This window comes from Danio rerio, chromosome 1, assembly GCF_049306965.1.
Source record: "Danio rerio strain Tuebingen ecotype United States chromosome 1, GRCz12tu, whole genome shotgun sequence".
In the NCBI taxonomy this organism is placed as follows: Eukaryota; Metazoa; Chordata; class Actinopteri; order Cypriniformes; family Danionidae; genus Danio; species Danio rerio.
The window spans coordinates 8056453-8077500 of NC_133176.1; the positions used below are offsets into that span (position 1 = coordinate 8056453).

At 35.7% G+C, this 21048-nt stretch overlaps 2 protein-coding genes across 5 annotated transcripts in view; both read left to right on the forward strand.

Annotated features, from left to right (window-relative positions):
* Window positions 1-11: 11 nt before the first annotated feature.
* On the forward strand, window positions 12-17218 carry ube2f (ubiquitin-conjugating enzyme E2F (putative)). 3 transcript variants are annotated; one of them, NM_213314.2, is given in 11 exon segments: window positions 12-244; window positions 1907-2047; window positions 2198-2347; window positions 6030-6059; window positions 7711-7776; window positions 10069-10136; window positions 11851-11921; window positions 12027-12084; window positions 14297-14329; window positions 14419-14481; window positions 15759-17218. In NM_213314.2, coding segments are annotated over 9 exon segments (558 nt in total). In that variant the 5' UTR covers window positions 12-244; window positions 1907-2047; window positions 2198-2229; the 3' UTR covers window positions 15810-17218.
* A 2874-nt stretch (window positions 17219-20092) lies between these two features.
* The window catches only part of erbb4a (erb-b2 receptor tyrosine kinase 4a), a 261739-nt gene continuing 260783 nt past the window's right edge, over window positions 20093-21048 (forward strand). Inside the window, exon 1 of one of the 2 annotated variants that reach the window (XM_068216185.2) lies at window positions 20093-20427. In XM_068216185.2, the coding sequence (XP_068072286.1) occupies window positions 20328-20427 (100 nt within the window). In that variant the 5' untranslated portion in view covers window positions 20093-20327. 2 annotated transcript variants of the gene reach the window in all.

Below are 21048 nucleotides of genomic sequence, written 5' to 3' on the forward strand. Positions count from 1 at the left end.
TGATTCCATACGGAACTCTTATTAAATGAACGGAACAACTTCCGGCTTCTAAACCGCTCAGGCAGCGGAAATCATTAAACTCGGCGGAACTAATCCTCGCATCGTTCCACTCAATTTTGTTTCTTTTATCGACGTTCAGCATATTTTATCTTGAAGTTGTTTTGGGGGGAAAACGTGCAAAATTCACGTCGGGTGTCCCGATTATGGTGTAAACAGGGCAGTTCAGTCACTCTGACAGCGGCAGGTAAGTGCATTATCGATCGCAGCCGAGTTATTTCACATATTTAGAGTTGTGTTATGAATGTAAATACCTTTTAGACAATATATTTAATTGTGTACGAAAATATTTAGCTGAATCCTGGTATAAATTATGCCCTGAGCGATGAGGATTAGATTGTAGCTGCTAGTAAACATGTTAGCAAAATAACGCCTGGTGACACTAACTGGTGAATATGAAAGTTTGAATGGATTTAAGTCATGCTAAGTTATCTGCACATTGAGTTCTTATTATAGACCATACAACATAGAAGTTGTGTTATAGTTTTAATATTTCATTAAAGGACGTTTTGTAATGGCATTAGAATGAGGGTAACAGATGGTAATAACATGCTACTTTTATTTATACAGCTGTGCTGACAGAACGCTCTATTCATCTACTATGGTATTACCGTGGTATTCCAAGGCATTTAAAATGAGCCATCGCTTTATTTCAGTACATGTTTAGAAAGAAGCTTTATACTTTATTTGTAGTAAGTTACAGTGGTATGGTATTACTGTGAAGCCAATGACATGCCAATACAATTCGCATTAGAGATTTCGTACCTTTGTATTTATTCCAGTATAATAACATACAGTTGAAGAATTATTAGTCCCCCTGTATCTTTTCTTCCCCAATTTCTGTTGAACAGAGAAACTTTTTTTCAACACATTTCTAAACAATAGGAAACAACTCATCTCTATTTAACTTATTTCTTTTGTATTTTCCATGATGACAGTACATACTATTTTACTAGAGAATTTTCAAGACACTAGTATTAAGGGTCTAATAAGTTTAACCTTAAATTGATTTTTTAAATATTAAAAACTGCTTTTATTCTAGCAGAAATACTACAAATAAGACTTACTCCAGAAGAAAAAAAAACATCAGACATACTGTGAACATTTGCTTGCTCTGTTAAACATCATTTGGGAAATATTTAAAAATGAAAAACAAATTCAAAGGGGGCTAATAAGTCAGATTTCAACAGCAACTTTATTAAAACATGTGTTTATAACACCCATATTTGTTGTTATTCAAATATAGCAGTAGTAGTGTTATTATTCTACAAACAAAGTTATAATGGTTTACAAATGATATTAAAGGACAGTCTGTCATGTATAATAACATCATAGGTCTTTTGAGCTTAATCGTATAACAAGAATGCTAAAGCTAAAATATGTTCAATGCAAAGAACTTAGTTACTGTCTTAAACAATAGCTGTCACAACAAATTATTAACATCAATAAATATTTCATATTTCAAAGTTTAAACTAATAATGCAAAATCAGTGTAATGTTTACCAGTCTTGTTTTTGTATCTAGACTCTATATCATAGGGTTACCAATCTCGGTCCTGGAGGGCCCGTGTCCATGCAGGGTTTAGCTCCAACTTGCTTCAAAACACATGCCTGTATGTTTTGAGTATGGATAATAAGACCTTGATTAGCTTGTGCAGGTGTGTTTGATTAGGGTTGGAGCTAAGATCTACAGGACACCGGCCCTCCAGGAACAGGTTTGGTGACCCCTGCTCTATAATATTAAAATATAAAAGTTATGTAGTTTGTAGTTAGCATCACTATAGTTTTGCTATGTTTTTAATGTTTTTATGACACTTTTAATATAGATTTACTTGTTATTCATTTTTTAGGTTTTTATGGTAATATTTTACAGTAAGTATTGCTTACTGTAAACTTTTTCTGTTACCTACATTAGTTAACTACCTTTTAGAAGAATAACTGAAAAAAAGGAGAAAAAATGTGAAAAGGAGTGCTGTTTTCATTTTAGTTGGGTAAGTTCAACTTAACGAACGTTAGAAATGTTTCTAAGATAAAGTTTAAGTTATAATAATTATAATAAAGCGGATATATATGTTTTTTAATACTTTCACTTGTGTTTGGTGTTCACTGATGGTCATTGTGTGTATTTGTGTTCCTCACAGGTGTGTTAGGGTGTGTATGTTGGTCTGCGGGGATGCTGACGTTAGCCAGTAAGCTGAAGAGGGAGGAGGGCGTAAGGGCCGGCCGGACCCCTGCAGGCTCTAACGATGCCGCTCATAGAGTGTCCATCAGAGATCGACTGCTCATCAAAGGTATGAAAAAAACACTGCCTGCTGGGATCATGACACACTGGTTTGCGTCTAGTGGTTCTGACCATTTTTAGGTCTGCCCTGATTTCACAGTCAAAACATGTAAAGATGGACAGGTTATCTGATGAAACTTCTGGAAAATACTTGAATTTCAGACATGGATTCAAGGCCTGGAAAGTAAGTAAAGACAAACATAGGTCCGTTTAAGTGCTTGAATTAAATTTTAAATTAATTTGCTTATGGTTTTTTTTCAACCCAGTTGTTGAATACAGAAAGAAAAAAACTGAGAAATTCTTAAATAAAAATATTGTAAAATAACACAGACAAATAATGCACATTTTATCGATATATCAGAAACTGCCTTTGAATATTACCAGTAGGGTTGGCCCGATAGACGATGCCTTCGTCCATTGCTGATGGCCGATAGACAACATGATGCTGAGGCGGCATCGCGATCCTCCACTCCCCGTTGCAAACCTGCTCAAGAAAAATACACACTCAGCCCCCGTTAACACTCATACGTCTTAGTTTTAAAATGGCATTTTAGAACAAAAATGATTGTTTACCTAGCATTTCTAAACTGCCCTCCGTCCGTTGAAAATTCACATCACCTGACCACACACAGACACAGCCACACACACTGTCATGCACTCATCTGAGCTCCAGAGAGCACTGCACGTTGGACAGTTTATCAATGATGTACCTACCGCTGGATCAGGTCTTACTATCTTGTCTCTATTTAATGACTCTTCTGTCTTTTGAATCTATCAGTTAACGTGTCACACCGTCAGTACACTGCTTCAATCTTTCGCTTTCACACTTGAACTTAGTAATTTTAGTGAAAACCTCAGATACTGTTGGTTGGTTGTTGTTGGTTTTGCACCTTTTTTACAGACCAAGTTTGTCGACGTGATTATAACGACAGATCACTCATGCCAGAGTCCTGGGGAAAAGTGATCATTTGTGTTTAAGTTATCTTTATTTATTTATGATTTGTTTTTGGGTTAAACAAATACCATGTGGGTCAGGTAGTTGAAGCGGTTGACCACAAATAATTAATTTGTTTTGAATAATTTAATTAATCATGAATAATTAATTTACCTCCGCCTATGACGACGATGCCATCGTCCATCGCAATATTTTACATTAGACATTGTACGATTCCAAATTGGTCGACATCGCCCAACCCTAATTACCAGTATTGAATTCAACACGTTTTATTGAAGTTCTTTGAGCATGACTTTAAAACGGTCAAGCGTTTTTTAAATTACTCTGACATGTATAACGTAACTATTAAGTGTAAGTGAATTGTTAAATGTTGAGGACTTTAATGACGCTGTATATGCTGGGATATGATTTACAAAGGTGCTTGATATAAAATTAATGGTGCTTTAAAAAGACCTTGAAAGTCACTGAATCTGCTGTTCATGGGGTGGGTGCGAACCCTTCTTTTTACAGAGAAAAACATTAACAAAGCAAAAATAAAAGAAAACTGATTACATGAAATATGTAGTCTTTCATATAGGAGGAGGATAAACTGTTTTTTTTGCTCACCACAATAGTGCTTTTCTGACTGTGCCTGATGTTATTGTCCATTCAAACCACCTGCAATATTGTTTGTTCAAACACTGCTTTAATTCCAGGTTAAGGAATGAGATGCTTTGCCAGACATATTCGGTGTGAAATGATACCATGTTAGAATGTTATGACAGGACACTAAGCAACCGAATGCCAATCATGTGCTTTATGTGTCAAGGAAACACCGTACATTGTATATAAACAGCCATTTCAGCATTTGAGGAAATAAAATACTGGTATATTGCTGTTAAGTTATTGTTGAAGGTCCTGTTTGTAGGTGTTTGACTCTTCAAAGGCATGAACAAACATAATATGTTGCAGATATTTAAGAAACATAAGTGAACATAATTATTTATTTGTAAAAACAACGCTAGTAACAATAGAATAACTAAGTCAGTTATCTTCCTTTAAAAAATTGTGTTCTGTGTGGGAATGTCTGTCTTTGTTTTGGTCTTTATAACCCACCCACTGCCAGTTTACCCAATCATATTTCAGCACCTTTGGTGGAAAACAAAACATATTTAATTTGTCAATATATACTAAGGCGGCTGAAAATGTAACCTCTGAAGGACAGTTAAAATAATTTTTAAAAAATCCCATGAGGTGGTTTTTAATTGGCAAATATTATAAATATTATAAATGTTATCGTTAGATGAGCAGCTTACATTACAACTTGATGTAATAAAGACAATAATGAACCTATTAGAAATAGGAAAACAATATGTTAGGATAAGCACATGAAGATGCATCATATAACTGAAGATGTTTTGGACAAAGCCACAACAAACACCTTATTCACCATGATATAACGGTAAATAAAACTAAAATTCTACTATGAACAGAATCTTGCAATGGTTTCCCCACCTCAGAGCTCTGCTGATTTGTCCACAGCTTTTGGAGCTGACAGTAATGAGTTGAACAGTGAAAGTTGAAGATGCTTCTAAAAAAAATGAAAATATGCGAGATACGAACGTTATGGTCAAACACATTGCGTTTACATTGAAAAAAATAGAAAAGTAGCATGTTGAAAAGGAAAAATGCATTGTGTGAACGACCCCCAAGTGTGTTGTTTTATTCTCAGATGTTCATAGTAGATTGTGCATATTAAAGTCAATGTGAAATCAAAATTTGCATTGTTTATTTTGCTAGGGGACGTTGATTTTCTATAGGTGAACAACTAATTTTTTTGATTTGGTAATCTTCATTAAAAGTCTGACCATTTGTTTCTGTTTAGTTCATGACTTTGTAATAATGCAGCGATGTTTACTTGTGAATATCAATGATGTATTAAAGTCATCAGGAATTTTATTAAAGTTAAAAATGGTACAATTTATTGTGCCTTAATGCCCAGTCACAGGCCTTTAAACACATGCAGATGAATAAACTTTCACTCTGTTATGGTTAAAATGCCCAAATCTCATGTTTTTGGAATGATGTCTCTTTCTCAACATGTAAACTCAACATTGCACATCCTGTTATATTGCAGATGTGCACACTGCGATATCGGTACTGTCCAGCCCTATCGCTATTAATTATTGATTTGGTGGTTCTGTTGTTTCTATCCATCTATATCAATTAACATATTATGATTATGACCCTGAGTGACATTGCCAAACACTTTTGATAGAGTAGATCAGGGCTGAATCTGGGGAGTGTGTCGACTGGATGTCTGTTGTACAGTTTCTTTCTGCTGGGTGTTCGTGGTGCCAGTAAACCAGCGTAAGGTGATGTGATGCAGGCCAGATCCGGAGAGCAGTAGACTCTATTTATAACCGGCTGAGAGGAGGAGTCTGCTATTACCAACAGCTTAAAGCAGTTCCCATCCGCAGTCAAACACTCAGGCTATTTTCTGAACCAGCCAGGCCACTGGATCCACACCAGCTGAACATTGAGTGACTTGAGAATGCAGGTGGCCATATATAGCTGGATAGAACTGCGCCTTGTATCTGTGTTTCATAGATCATAATTACAATATTAAACAAATTCATAAGCGCATCACATTAAAATTGATAAAAAGAGTGTAATTTGTTTCTATACTGGTTGACAAAAGCTAGTTTCGTTATTGAACATAAGAACTGAGCACTCATACTTTGATTTGTGTTTGCAGAGGTTGCAGAACTTGAGGCCAACCTTCCAAGTGAGTATATCCAGGTCAAATATATTCACTTGGAGCAGTTTAAATACATTGGTTTTAGCTTTTAGTGATTATCAGTTTGACAAAATAATATTGACAAAGACATATAATATAGATCGACATATGCCCATATTCTTAAATTCAATATGTCTTGATAATGAACATGCAGAATATTGATATTACTTCAAAATACAGTGAATAAGTTATTTATTATTTTAACTTTTTAGATTGCTTTTGAAGAATTGTTGACATTTAATTAGATTTAATTGGTAAGCTTAATAGTTCAAACATTAATGTTTTCACATGTTAATCTGGCCTACTACATGCTGAAATATTGATTTAGGACTCTTGACTATTTCTAGGGCTATTTGTGCAGTAATGCTCCAATAGAGAAAACCCACAACGAAAACTATTTAAAGCTTTGTGTTAATCTTAGGTCGATTTGAATTTCTTAGTTAATTCCTTATAACACGTTACAATCGTAGTCATAATTGGAATTAAAGTCAGATTTTTTTTAATTAATTGAGTTATTAACCAATTCAGTTGTTTTGAAAATAATTTGAACATGGTTATCTGTCATAAATCTGTCTTTTTTTGCTGATCATTTTATTCCATTAAGTAACTATTACTAATGAGATTTTATTTTGCTTTATAGTGTTATAGTGTACATTATAATCTTCTTGCAATATAATTTGGTTAAAACATTTGTTTACTCAACATGTCTATACAATAAAGCAATACAATAAGTATTTTTATTTGTTATGCTTTGGTTAAAGTAACATGTGACTACTGTATAGACCAGGGATGGGCAAACTTGATCCTCGAGGGCCGGTGTCCCTGCAGAGTTTTGTTCCAACACTAGTCAAACACACCTGAACAAACTAATCAGTGTCGTCAAGATCACTAGAAATCTATAAGCAGGTGTGTTTGATTAGAGTTGGAGCTAAACTGTGCAGGACACCGGCCCTCCAGGGCCGAGTTTGCCCACCCCTGGTATAGACTGTAAAAAATATCTGTTAATTAACAGATTCCGTATTTTGTGATTCACAAGTGTATTTTACTTTTATTTTACGGTTGTGAGTTGCATTATAGGATGTTGATGTGTGCTCTGTCGACGTTTGATGGTGAAAATTCAACTCTACGGTTTAACAAAGTGACTTTTACTGACATTTTAGTACTTTGAAATAATGTAAATGCAAGAAATAATATATAGGGAAATGTATGTTAAATAACAGAAAATGTACTAGCAGTTTGTTACAAGGTTTTTATACTGTAGTATACAACACCAACCCAGACAATACATCACTTTAAGCTATTTTAAATGTTAATAAAAGTCACTTTTTTGAACTTTGAAAGTCAGAAGAAAGATCAAGCTCCCATAGTGTAATTCAAATGGGGGAAAAAAACAAGATTTTAGTGTACTATGATAAAAGCTTCAGCAATTAATCGCAACCAGTAAAATATAATACCTTCATAAGCCTAGTTCATTCTTAACTTCAAATATTTCATACATTGCAAGGACTATTTTGTCATGAAAAAATTACGATTAAATTGTGTTAATCTACAATCATGAGTGGATCTGTTCTTTGTAAGGCAGATGTTTAAACCATTATGATTATAAACCATTATCTACATATTATTATTTCCTCTGCAGGTACATGTAAAGTTACGTTTCCTGATGAAAACAAACTCTGTCACTTCCAGTTGGCCATTTCTCCAGGTAATTCAGATCTGTTTTCATAAAGTGCAGTTGTAAAAATCAATTAAGTGCAAATGCTACTGAGCAGTGTATAAGAAACTAGTTAACCTAATCACACCTCAAGTGTTTAACATAAATACATGTCAATCCCTTCACAGTCATACAGCAGAAAAAATAAGTATTGAACACGTTACCATTTTTTTCTGAATACATATTTCTAAGGGTGCTTGCACACTAGCACTTTTGGTTCCGAGTTCGTTTGACGTCAGAGTATAGTACATTTAGCTAGTGTGAGCGTGTCTTTTGAACTCCGGTGCGCACGCATAACCCCTCCCCGAGTCTGTCTGAAAGAGGTGGTCTGGGGTACGGTTCACTTCTGATATGAATGCAATCGTACCAAATAACGGAAGTGAACCGCCAAATGTACGACAAACTGTCGTTAGTGACCCAGTGCAAACTGTGATAGTGTCTGCTTGTCTCCACCAAAAACGACTTCTGCAGACATAAGTGACGTTCTAAACGTTTTTATTTTTATTCATTTATTTTTTTTTTTGCAACAGATAGATGCAAGTGGCTCTCTGTATTTTGGTTTTAATAACAAAGCGAAAAGTTTCAGTAAAAGCAGAATGACTGTGATAAGCGTTGTCTCCATTTTGGCGCTTTGCTTTTGTGGCCGTCACCTAGCAACAGCTGTATACAAAACACAGCAGCTTGATGATGCAAGCGTACCAGCCGAGGGGGGACTATCGAACTTGGATTCGAACCAGGCATTTGAACTAAGTCTAAAAGCCCCCTAAAGGTGCCGTTGACTTGAAATGTTCCCCTGATATTGGTAACAACCAAAGAAATCCACAAATGCAAAGAAAACAAATCTAATTAGTTTACTAATTAGGTTATGCGTAATAAAATAAAATGACGTAGGGAAAAGGTATTGAACAGATGAAGAAAGGAAGGTGTAGAAAGGCAGTGAAGGCCCAGACAGCAGCTAAAATCTCTCAGTAGTTCTTCATCAAGCCTCTGCCCTTCGTCATTGTAAATTAACATCAGCTGCTTCAATCAAACATCTAAGTTAGCAGGATGATGAAGATGAAACCAGGGTGGACATTTCAGCAAGACAATGATTCAAAACCCAGCCAAGGAAACTTTCAAAAGCTTTCAGAGAAAGAAAATAAAGCTGTAGAGTGGCCTAGCCAATCACCTGACTTAAATCTAATAGAAAATACAAATGAAAGATTAGATCTGACAGACGAGACCCACAGAACCATTAAGATTTTTTACACTCTTTTGAAGTCTGTGAATAAATCACACCTAAGCAATGCATGTGACTTCCTTCTCCATATGAGAGGCGTCTTTAAGCTGCCATCACCTAAAAACCTTCTATTAAGTGTAACTCCCTGGTTCAATAAAGGATTGACTCTTTCAGTGGTGTTTTTCCATGATTTATTGTCAGTGCAGCATTCACTTCACTGACTCAGTCATCTTATACCGAACACCTTACACCATAAGCCAAACACCTTACATGTAAGAGCTTTGTTTACAAAGAGAAAATGACACCAAATGTAAGCAAACATGAAAACCGTATACAAACAAACAGACTTCACTTAAACTCAATATACATACTCAGTACAAACAAACAAACATATTAAACATGAAGTATCAGTACCTTGTTCTCCAATCAAACCAGAAGCTAAACCTAACCTTCAGACCGTAGCAGACCGCACAGCTAGGACGCCGTGATCATGTGCGATCTTTCTGTGTATCCGTTTATATCATGTATATAAAATAATCATTATTTTTATCATTATTATATATCATTATTATTGTATTACTTTTGTAAATAGACACAATAACATAAACACCATATCAAAGTTATTAACATTAAGTATTAAATATGTTTCAGTAGTTCAGTACTTTCTCCTTTTGTCATTCCATTGTTATTACACAGAACTCATTTTTCAGATTTGTTTTGTTTTATTTTTATGTTTGTATTGGATGTATTATATTTCAATTCCATGTTAGGAGCTCCATTAGAAATATTATTCCCAGGAAAAAAAAACATGACGTGTTCGATATTTATTTCCCCCGCTGTATATAAAATTAAATGTTAAGAAATTAGGTTTTTGCTAATATTTATATTTCTGTTGGTGTGTGTATTTATATATGTTGTGTGTCTAAAAACAGCATATCTAAAATGCACTGGAGTGTGAATAATTCTATCCTTGTTTATGTCGTACATTGCTAGTATCTGTCAAATGCCTCAGATATTCTGCAAGTGAAAATATAACCTGACTTTGCCACTAAACCTCTCATCAGATGAAGGCTATTACCTTGGTGGAAAGTTTCAGTTTGAGATCGAAGTTCCTGAAGCCTATAATATGGTGGTAAGTGCCTGTGACATATCATGAAGTAATGAGGTAATGCCACACTTACTCACTGGCAGTGCTACGATGATTTTATTAGTCCATTTGTAAGCGGGGCCCTTAAGTAGATGTTTGCAGGCATTACTGATGCTCTGCAGTATCCCAATTCAATAAAATAGCTGCCTAAGTATTCCCACACAAATGCACACATACATAACAACACCCATCCTTGACCTTAAACAACCTGTAATAGCCATGTGTAGCACATGCAGAGATCCAGATATAAACCACCAACCTTAAGATTCAAGTTTAGATTCATTAATGAGATATTACTGAGGCGTAAGGCATTAGACCAGGCATTAAGCAAACATTGTAATGACTAGATGTTCATTCATTCATTTTCTTTTCAGCTTAGTCCCTTTATTAATCAGGGGTCGCCACAGCGAAATGAACCACCAACTTATCCAGCTTATGTTTAACACAGCGGATGCCCTTCAAGCTGCAACCTATCACGGGGAAACAGCCATACACTCTCATTCACACATACACTAGAAACAATTTAGCTTACCCAGTTCACCTGTACTGCATGTCTTTGGACTTTTGGGGGAAACCAGAGCACATGGAGAAAAGAAACCCATTAGAACACATGGAAAAAAGATTTTTGTTCTGTTTATTTTTTTGTTTTTACACAACAGAGCATAATCTGTGCATATGTCTTTTATGCTTTAGTCTTGTTCATTTTTGGACATAGCATTTACATTTAGCACAATGCTTCTCAACCATGTTCCTGGAGGACCACCAACACTGCATGTTTTGGATGTCACTGCATGTGTCTCCTTTGTCTGACATGCCCATTATAGGTCCTTTTTAGTCTTCTAATGAGCTGATGACCTGAATCAGGTGTGTTTGGTTTGGGAGACATGGAAAATGTGCAGAGCTGCTGGTCCTACAGGATCGTGGTTGAAAAACACTGCTTTAGTAGATGTTTTTGTCCAAAGTGACTTACAATTGAGGAGGCATTCAGTGATTCAACAAGAAGAGGCAATACACACAAGAAGAGCTAATGATACAAAGGATCTGTTTGTGCTCAGAGAATTAATTATATATATAAATATATATATATATATATATATATATTTATATATATAAATATATATATATATATATATATATATATATATATATATATATATATATATATAATTATATATATATATATATATATATATATATATATATATATATATATATATATATATATAATTATATTTATATATATATATATATATATATATATATATATATATAATTATATTTATATATATATATATATATATATATATATATATATATATATATATATATATATATATATATATATATATATATATATATATAGAGAGAGAGAGAGAGAGAGAGAGAGAGAGAGAGAGAGAGAGAGAGAGAGAGAGAGAGAGAGAGAGAGAGAGAGAGAATAATGTTTCTATAGGGGGTTTGTCAAGCCCACTCACCTGTGTTAAGCACACTTGGAAAATGCACATGGGTTTTTTAAGAGATATGGAGTGATTGTTTAAAAAAAAAACTGCAACTGTCAGTTAAAGTGTCAGAGAAATTAAAGATTGTGTTTTTTTACTGGTGGTTTGTCAAGCCCACTTACCCGTGTGAAGCACATTATGCAAAATACGTTCATTTATATTGCATTGAACTACAACAAATCATATTCTGCTTTTTACAGCCTCCCAAAGTGAAGTGCTTGACTAGAATATGGCACCCGAACATTGCAGAAACGGGCGAGATTTGTCTGAGGTGTGTATATCTATGATAGCCATGTCTTCAGATGTGTTTATGCAACAGACTCTACATTGTCCTTTTTACTGCTGTGTTTATGTTGTTGTTAAAATCTCTCCACAGTTTATTGCGAGAGCATTCAATTGATGGTACTGGATGGGCACCCACTCGTACTCTAAAGGTCTTTTTTTTTTTATGTCTTCTTGGGGAATTTATTTGTATGTTTGTTTTCTTTCTTTCTTTCTTTCTTTCTTTCTTTCTTTCTTTCTTTCAATAACTAAACATTTGGGTTTTAATAAGGAAGTATGATTCTGACACAGACGATCTCCATAAACTGGCATTTTTAAAATGTCATTTTACTGAGTGTTCTTTTGCGCTGGCACTCCAGGTCTGGTTTAGAACTTCCATGAATAAATAAGGCACTAATATCACCCCTAGGTGGAAGCAAGTCTGTTTTAATGAGGGATCGTTGTCATTCTTTCAAATGATCCATTTTGAACTGAAGCAACAGACTCTTATTGAGTGGATCATTGGACCATCAACTTAGGGTGCTTTCACACCTACACTTTTGTTTCGGAACGTATCTCGTTTGCCCAGTTAGCGCGGTTCGTTTGGCATATGTGAACAGGGCAATCGCGCTCTGTTCCGCGCCAAAGTAATCGCTCCGAAATCGCTTGAATGAGGTGGTCTCGGCTCGATTGAAACGAACCCTGGAGCGGTTCGATTGCAGTGAGAAAGCGATCCGATCCGAGCGCGGTTATATCACTCTGTTTTATGGATATGTAATAGGCATATACGGCTATATATGAAGAGAGAATTATGAGTAGGGCGGGAAGTTTCGCGAGTCTCCGGATGCCCGCAAACAAGTGATGATCTCCCGGTAATCTTGCGTCTCCCTCCCGGTCCCCAAATAGGCATCGTCGCGCACCCTTCTCACCCCTCCCCACCGCGTCTCTCTTCAGACACGTCGCGCGCACCCTGTCAATGACCACCAAACCACCACCTCTCCTGACAGCTGAGAGGGATGCTGCAAAATAAACCCTGACACTCTGACCAATGTAAGGAGAGTTTACTCGCACGTGACTTGTTTTAGCTCTTTTGGTCCGATTAGAAACTTTGCAGTGTGAAAGCGAACCGCTCCAAGAGCAAAGGGCAAGAACAACTGAATCGATTCACAAGTGTGAAAGCACCCTTAATCAAAACCATATTAATTTGCTCTAGAAGTTTTCTGCTTTAGCTTTGTTTGGAATTATTTTTGTTGCCAAAACAAAAACTAAAAATTGTCTTAAATGTGAGTTACTCGGTCCCACTTTATATTAAGTGTCCCTAACTACTATGTACTTACATTAAAAAATAAATATAAAGTACTTACTGTGTTTATAATGTATTTGAGAGCACTTGTGGTGCTTTTGAGTTGGGATAGAGGTTGGGTTATGGACAGGTTTGGGGGCATGGGTAGGTTTAAGGGTGGGTTAAGGTGTAAGGTATGGTTAACAGTGTATTTACAAATGTAATTACAAAAGTTAATTACAGATGTAATTACAGACATGTATTTAATCAAGCATAAGTACACAGTAAACACATGTATTTACACAATAAGTACATTGTAACAAATTATTATATCCTATGTAAGTACATATTAGTTAAGGCCACTTAATATAAAGTGGGACCAGTTACTCAATATGAATTCATGTTTGTTAAACTTGTGTCACTGTAGCTATGTTTCGATCCAAAAATGTGAATGAACTTTATGCGCAAAACTGGATTATCGCATAAAAGACGTGCGAATAAAGCAGTTTTTCCATCCAACAAGTCAAAGCGAACAAAATCCTCACTTCCTGATTAACTGGTGCCAAATATCAACAGTAAAAACACAATTTGCTTAGGAGAAGCTGCGTCAATCTTCATCGAATAAATGACTTGCGCCTCAGAAGGCAATCCTGACACACAGTGAACACACGGTGGCGTTTGACATTATCAGATGCAGAGCACAGATGCTCTTGACTCTGGAGGTCAATAATAATAACAGAATACTATATTAACAGTAAGGGGGTTTAGAATGACCAAATCAACATTTCAGATGGTTTGTCCATTTACACACATTTGCATCATCACATGATCTCTTATCACAAAATCACCTGACCTTTTTTAATGCACACACTGAAATTTGTTTCCATTGTAGTTTATGCGCATCTTTTCTTATCGAATAAAACGTTTATCCTACTCAGTTGTGCTCATAAGTTTTTTATGCACATTTTCAAAATGTATGCGAATCATGGGGTTTCCATTAACCAAGAAAAAAATCAACTGTTAGTAAAAAAAAGTCATGGATTTTGTGTTAAATCTGGATGGAGTATTGAGAGTATGACTAGAGCTGTTTTTTGTGTCTGTAGGATGTAGTATGGGGACTGAATTCACTCTTCACTGTAAGTACAGATTTTAGATAATAATGTTTATGTCATCATTCTGTGTAAAAAAAAAAAACAAGCAATAGAAGTTTCAATTTCTCTCACAGGATCTTCTTAACTTTGATGACCCACTGAATATAGATGCAGCAGAGCATCATTTACGAGATAAGGTAAAACACCAACACATATTAAAACATGCTTCCTTTAAAAGCATAACTGCTATGAAAAAAACTAAATAATGCGGATATTGCATATACATTAAAAATTATTCAACTCCTGAATTTCTTTTTCAAATATTTTACAAATTATGTTGAACAGAGCAAGGATTTTTTTCACAGTATGTCCTATAATATGTTTCTTCTGTAAAATATTATTTCAGCTGGAATAAAAGTAAATGTAAAAACATTTTGAGGGCCAATAATATTAGCTTACTGAATACAAACCCAACAGATCACTCAGATCTTTAGGATCATATAAACTAGAAATTCCAAAAGTCAAAGCAGTCAAAGCAGGGTGAATCTGCCTGCAGCCACTATGCCCCTCGCTGCTGGAATCAGCTTCCAGAAATGATCAGATGTGCACCAACATTAGGCATGTTCAAATCAAGACTGAAAACACATCTGTTTAGCTGTGCCTTTACTAAATGAGCACTGTGCTTCATCTGAAAGATCATACTATTACGTCTTTCTTTTTTCTCATTCCTTTTTAACCTGTTTTAACATATTTCAATCTGTTTTTATCTGTTTTCAATCACTTTTATTCTTTGTTGTTTTTGTTTTTGTATTCTTGTTTCTTTTCAAGAGTTCACACTTAGATATTGCTTTACTGTATGAGCACTGTGCTACGTCCGACAGATAGCACAATTATGTTTTTCGTTTTCTTTTTCATTCTTTTATAGCCTATTTTAACACATTTTAAATTGTTTTTATCTGTTTTTAATCATTTTTATTGTCTGCATTTTATGTCCTAAACTTGTCTTTTTTATTCCTGTTTATGTAAAGCACTTTGAATTGCCACTGTGTATGAAATGTGCTATATAAATAAACTTGCCTTGCCTTGAGCAATATTTTTTTTTTTAGATTGTCTACATTACAAACCAACATTATACAATGATTTGCCTAATTACCCTAGCCTGCCTAATTAACATAGTTAAGCCTTTAAATGTCACATTAAGCTGAATACTAGTATTTTTAAAAATATCTAGTCAAATATGATGTACTGTCATCATCGCAAAGATAAAATAAACCAGTTATTAGAAATAAGTTATTAAAACTATCATGTTTAGAAATGTGTTGAAAAAAAATCTTAAAGAGAAATTAGGGAAAAATATATTTAGGGGGACTAATAATTCTGACTTCAACTGTATGTATTATACATAATCATACCTCCCATCTCTTTTTAATCAGATACACATGTACAGAAAATTCTTTAATGCTTTCTGTTTTAGGAGGATTTCAGGAACAAAGTTCAGGACTTCATCAAAAACTATGCAAGATGATGTGTGTCTGCCACGCGAGCCACTCTCACATGCATGTGACCGATGTACGTCGATCAAGACTGCAACCGAGGCAAAATCTCATTATTAAAACATTCTTCGGGGAGGGGGGGGAAGAAGCAAGTTAAAATAAGTGTTGAATGACACTGCGAGTCACTTCTCAAGATATTTGGGAAGGATCAGGGCCGTACTGTCTATTTTTGATGGCTTATTATTATTATTTTGGTGTTATTTTTGAAAGATCTTCTCAAACAACTTTGCTTTTACTCCCCCACGAAAAAGAAAAGTAAAAAAAAAAAAAAAAACGTACAAAGATGGTGATCATGAAAACAAGGCCGCGCAGCCTCTCTGATGTCACCTCCTATATTCTATAGTGCCTCTGTGTTTTTGCCACATATAACTGGACATCATGAGCCAACTTTTGCAGCCTGCTTCCTCTTAAAACTTGACAAACACTGAGATTAATTTGTTCATAAGTGATGTCATAGAAATCCCAAAGCTCCATTGGTTCATTTGTTTGTTTGCTGTGGGGGAGGAGTCCACCAATGAGGAATCAGAAAAAAGAAGAAGAAAAAAAAAAAAACATACAGCACTGATGTCAAGCAGAAAATATCGGTGGTTTTTCGGACGGATTCTGTAAAGCCATTTCTTGAAACTCGGCACGTTCCGTCATGTAAAGTCACCGCCGTTATCAGACTACTCTATCACATGTGCACACATGCAAATATCACAATATCTGTGGGTGCCTCTGAGTTACCAAACTGTTTTAGTTCAGTTCTAATCTGTGAGAAGTTTGTGGGTGATTCTCATGAACGTTCAGCTTCCATTTTCACCTCGAAATCGAAGAGGAAAATCAAATAAATATATTTTCCTTTAAATTAAAATTTGTTTTCGTTTAAATGAGAAACCAAGCATGCTTTCCCCCAAATTCAACTATAATAAATATATATATATTTTTCTCTGCATTAGAGCAATGCAAATTTTGGGGAAAATTATGCTTAATTGTTAACATTCTTATCACCGCATATTACTTTAGATTTTGGGGTGAAATATTACCTGGATGTGTTCTGAACTGGCTTCATGAGATTCACCTTTTGCTCTTGTATGCATTTTTTGTCAGTGTATACACGTTCAGCTTTACCGATGTGTGCATGTTCACGAGATTACTTGTATGCTAGTATTGTGTTTGTGTGACAGTGAGAGTATGTGTGTGTGTGTGTGTGGGTGTTTGAGCGGGAGTGACTGGAGATTTTAAAACATGTCTGATCTGGTAGCATGCACTGGGCTACTGAACCGCTCAGCCATAAAGCCTGTTCAATTAGTGAGGATTTATTTTATTTAATTTGACTTTTTTTCTCCTTGGAGGTGTATATCCATTTGTAAAATATATTAAAGAGGAGTTCTACCACTAAAAGGAGATTTGGAGTAATTTGTGTGTACACTTTTACAGCTTGCGTTTATAATTTGTTTTCATAAGCCACATGTCAAATTCGGTTTCTGGAGGGCCGCAGCTTTTCACATGCAAGGTCCCAATTCACATACTTATATTAACCTACTACCCAAAAGTGTGTACTTGTTTTGTAAAGGAAAAGTATATACTTTTGAGTGTGTAACAGAGGAGTATGCAAGCTACTTTGTTGTTATGTTGCTTAGTTATCATCTCGACGCATCATCCACATTTCTTAGATATTTAATACCTTCCGTATTGGAGAAACAGCAGCAGGATAATCCGCCATTTATGGGTCTTCATGCAGGGAAATCTCATGTTTTTTAGGTAATGATATGCATTGAGAAGTTAATGTCCAAACATATCTTGATATAAGTTCACATTGTTGTTGTAGATTAAATATAACTAGGAAAACGCGATTTAAACATGTTGCAGTTGGCTAAATATTAATTAATAGTCATTTTTAAACAACTTTACTGAAGCCTCTACTTGATGGTTGGTCTCGCGCGTCCGCCATGTTGGTAGTTTGTTTACACTTTTTTACCCCCCGTTTGTAGTTTTGTGGGCAATATTAGAGTGTAGGCGCGTGTACACCTTAAGAGATTTTACCGAAAATAGTAAACCATCCAGAAACCTTTATACCCTTTTCAACATACTATAGTTTTGGACATACTAATTCTAGTTTCTAATACTATTTAGGATGGATAGACTGCGAATTTGGACGCACCAACGCAGCTACAGTTCCAACCCTAATTAATCACACCTGTTCAAACTAATTAAGTCATATAGGCTCGTTTGAAACCTACAGGTACGTGTTGAAGGAGTGTTGGAACTAAACTGTGCAGGGCAGCTGTTTGACCCCCCTGTCAGAATATTTACGTGTATTTATCAATGGCTTTGTCTCAAATGGAGTGAGTTGCATTTAATTTGTTCTCATAAGCTTTAAGCGTATTTTATCAATGGTTTTGTCTCAAAAATTGAGTGAGTTTACTACCTAGACCGCATTTTCAAGCATTAATGTGAGTTTGTCTATAATGACAAAACTGGTTTGCTAACACTGTGATTGGAAATGTATATGTAGACCTTCGTCCATTAGCACTGGCAGTGTCTCGATTTAGCGAGCTTCCTAAAAAACACATTTTTTGTGCACTAAAAAAGCTAATTTGCAAATGATGCACAAAAGTGTTAGGCAGCTCATATGCCTATGTTGGCAAGTAAATATCACATAGTGACTAATTAAAACAGGGGTGCCCAAACTTTTCCTTATGAAAGGCCAAAATCCAAACTTCAGTGATGGCTGTGGGCAGAAGGTAAATATAGCACACTGTAATAGAGTTGCCATGAGTAATTTACTACTTTATTTTTTCTAATATTTAAAAACAAACTAGAAAACATTGCTTTATATAAACTAATGCAGTATAATTAAAAATAATAATAATAATTTATATATATATATGTGTGTGTGTGTGTGTGTGTGTGTGTGTGTGTGTAATTTATTACAGTCGACAATTCTTACACAATACACAAGTCCAGCTTTTGCATTGATTTTTCTTGTGATGTTTTTTGAGTTGTCCTCTATCTGTCGAGAGACTGTTTCTTTAAAGAAAAAAATCTGATTCATTTTCAACATTTAATTGAAACGTTTAAGTTTGCTTTTTTTGTACCTCAACCCAACAGTAAAACAAACAAGCCAAAAAGGTTATGTTGAATTCGAAATGATGATCTCTGATAAAGGCATTCTCCCCATCATTCTCTTTTTCTTCTCGGTTGGAATGTTCCAAATAAAACTTTTACCTGTGGGCCCTAGTTTGGACATCTCTTAATTAAAGCTTTTTCTGTCTTTTATTATTATTATTATTATTTTTTTTTTTACTTGTCTCAAAACCTGGTGAACTTACTAGATGGAATTATTGGCATAATGTAATGCACAATGTTGTGCCCATAGTGCAGTCTAGGTAGGTTGTGTTTGAATACGTGCCCTGCTATTATACATTACAAGATGAAATACACATACTATCCAATAGTATCCAAGAGTCAGTTCACCCAAAAATTGCAATAAGTATTTTATTTACCTACATGTGCTAATGTTTCATCCCCTTTCTTATTTGTAACACAAAATAAGATTCCACACTGACTCTTCAATGCAAAACATCTGTAAATGTAGAAGATCCCCCCTATGTAACATAAACTCTCCAGGACCGAGTTTGGACTTTCTTATCTTATTGCATTAATATGTGATTCAGAACAAAGGTTTTGGACACGACCATTGTGTTAGTCTTTTTCTTTGCAGCAGATGGCGCTATAGTCTCAAAAATAGTTCCGTATTTTTTCCTCTAGTTTTTACACGTGTAGATAGGCGTTCTGGAAGTTCTGAACAGAACCACAGCTACAAATTTCATAAGCTTAAATGGCAAAAAAAAAGAGCCACCCAAACCTTCCAATAAGTTATTTTAAAGCTTATACTGTATGGTACATTGATGAACCTGTGGTAATATCATTTATCATACTAAATTATACTCCAATACGCACACCATATTCACATAGTGCTTAATGGAATGCAAGATTGTTGTTGTTGTACATGGCCAAATTACCTAAAGGCAATTAAAAAATACATATATAACTTAATCTTGCACTAATAAAACGCAAGTTGTGCGAAAGTGGAATTAAATTTTAATTGTGTTCGAATTCTGTAGTATACGAAATAATAATAATAATAATAATAAAACATGTTTGTTTGGCGGGGTGTGCTTCACCTTAATGAATTCACACTTTTGTCCAATCAGAACTCAAGTGGGCGGTGTTCAAGCGCTCAAGGCGCGCGCCCGGGCACGGAGACCGTAACTCGGTCCGGAATTCAGCGCAGAGTGATGACAGTCCCAGCGCAGTCACATTTAGACAAGGAATAACTCACTTTCGCCTCTGTCATATAATCAAGCGATCCAGCTGCAGTTGCAAACACAAACCCAGGCGCAACTTCAGACCATGCGCCCTATGTGAACAGCTGCGCAAAGACGCACAGGCTGAAAGACATTTGACAGCTCGCCAACGGGACATTGGAGTGGACATGTGAAGAAATGGATATGCAGCCTCTTCACACGAACAAAATGCGATCTGACATCCTCATCGCCCTCTTCCTCACCGCTGTGATTGTTCCCCTGTGCACCTCGCAGTCAGGTGAGCGTCCAACTCCCGTGCGTAAAAGTGCTTGTCCATCCTTCATATGTGGCTCGTTGGGTTGCTTTGTGTTCTGGTATGACGTTTTGTTTAGTAAATTTGCGCACATCAGTGGATTCGACATTGTTTGTGTTCTAGATGTGGCGGGCGTTTGTTATCAATACTTCTGTGCCAAACTCCAAGTGCCCAAAATATAGCCGTGGGCAATCCACGATGCTTCATCCTTTGTGTGCGCGCGCTTAAGGGTATTTTTCAATCAGAACGTGCCAGTGCATTCGTTAGAGATGTCATTAGGGCTGACTGACATCAGAAATCCATTACTGGGGATAAATCACCATTTGCATCGCCATTGCGCGTTTGCTCGCAGCGTTACGTGCCCGAATACGGGTACGTTTTTGTCCCTCCTTTTTTTTAAAAATGACTTTGTTTCTTGACTGATTACCAATTTTTAGTGTAAATCAGCAGTTTAAGTTGTTTCGTTCCCTCTCCACACGATGGTGGCAGTCAACCAAGAAACAGCAGGGCAGCAGATGCGCGGAGCCGTGCGTTTTTACGCATCTTTCTTCATGATGTGTAAGGACTGCGGGAGCGCGCTGAAGCTCAATTAACTCATTATGTATA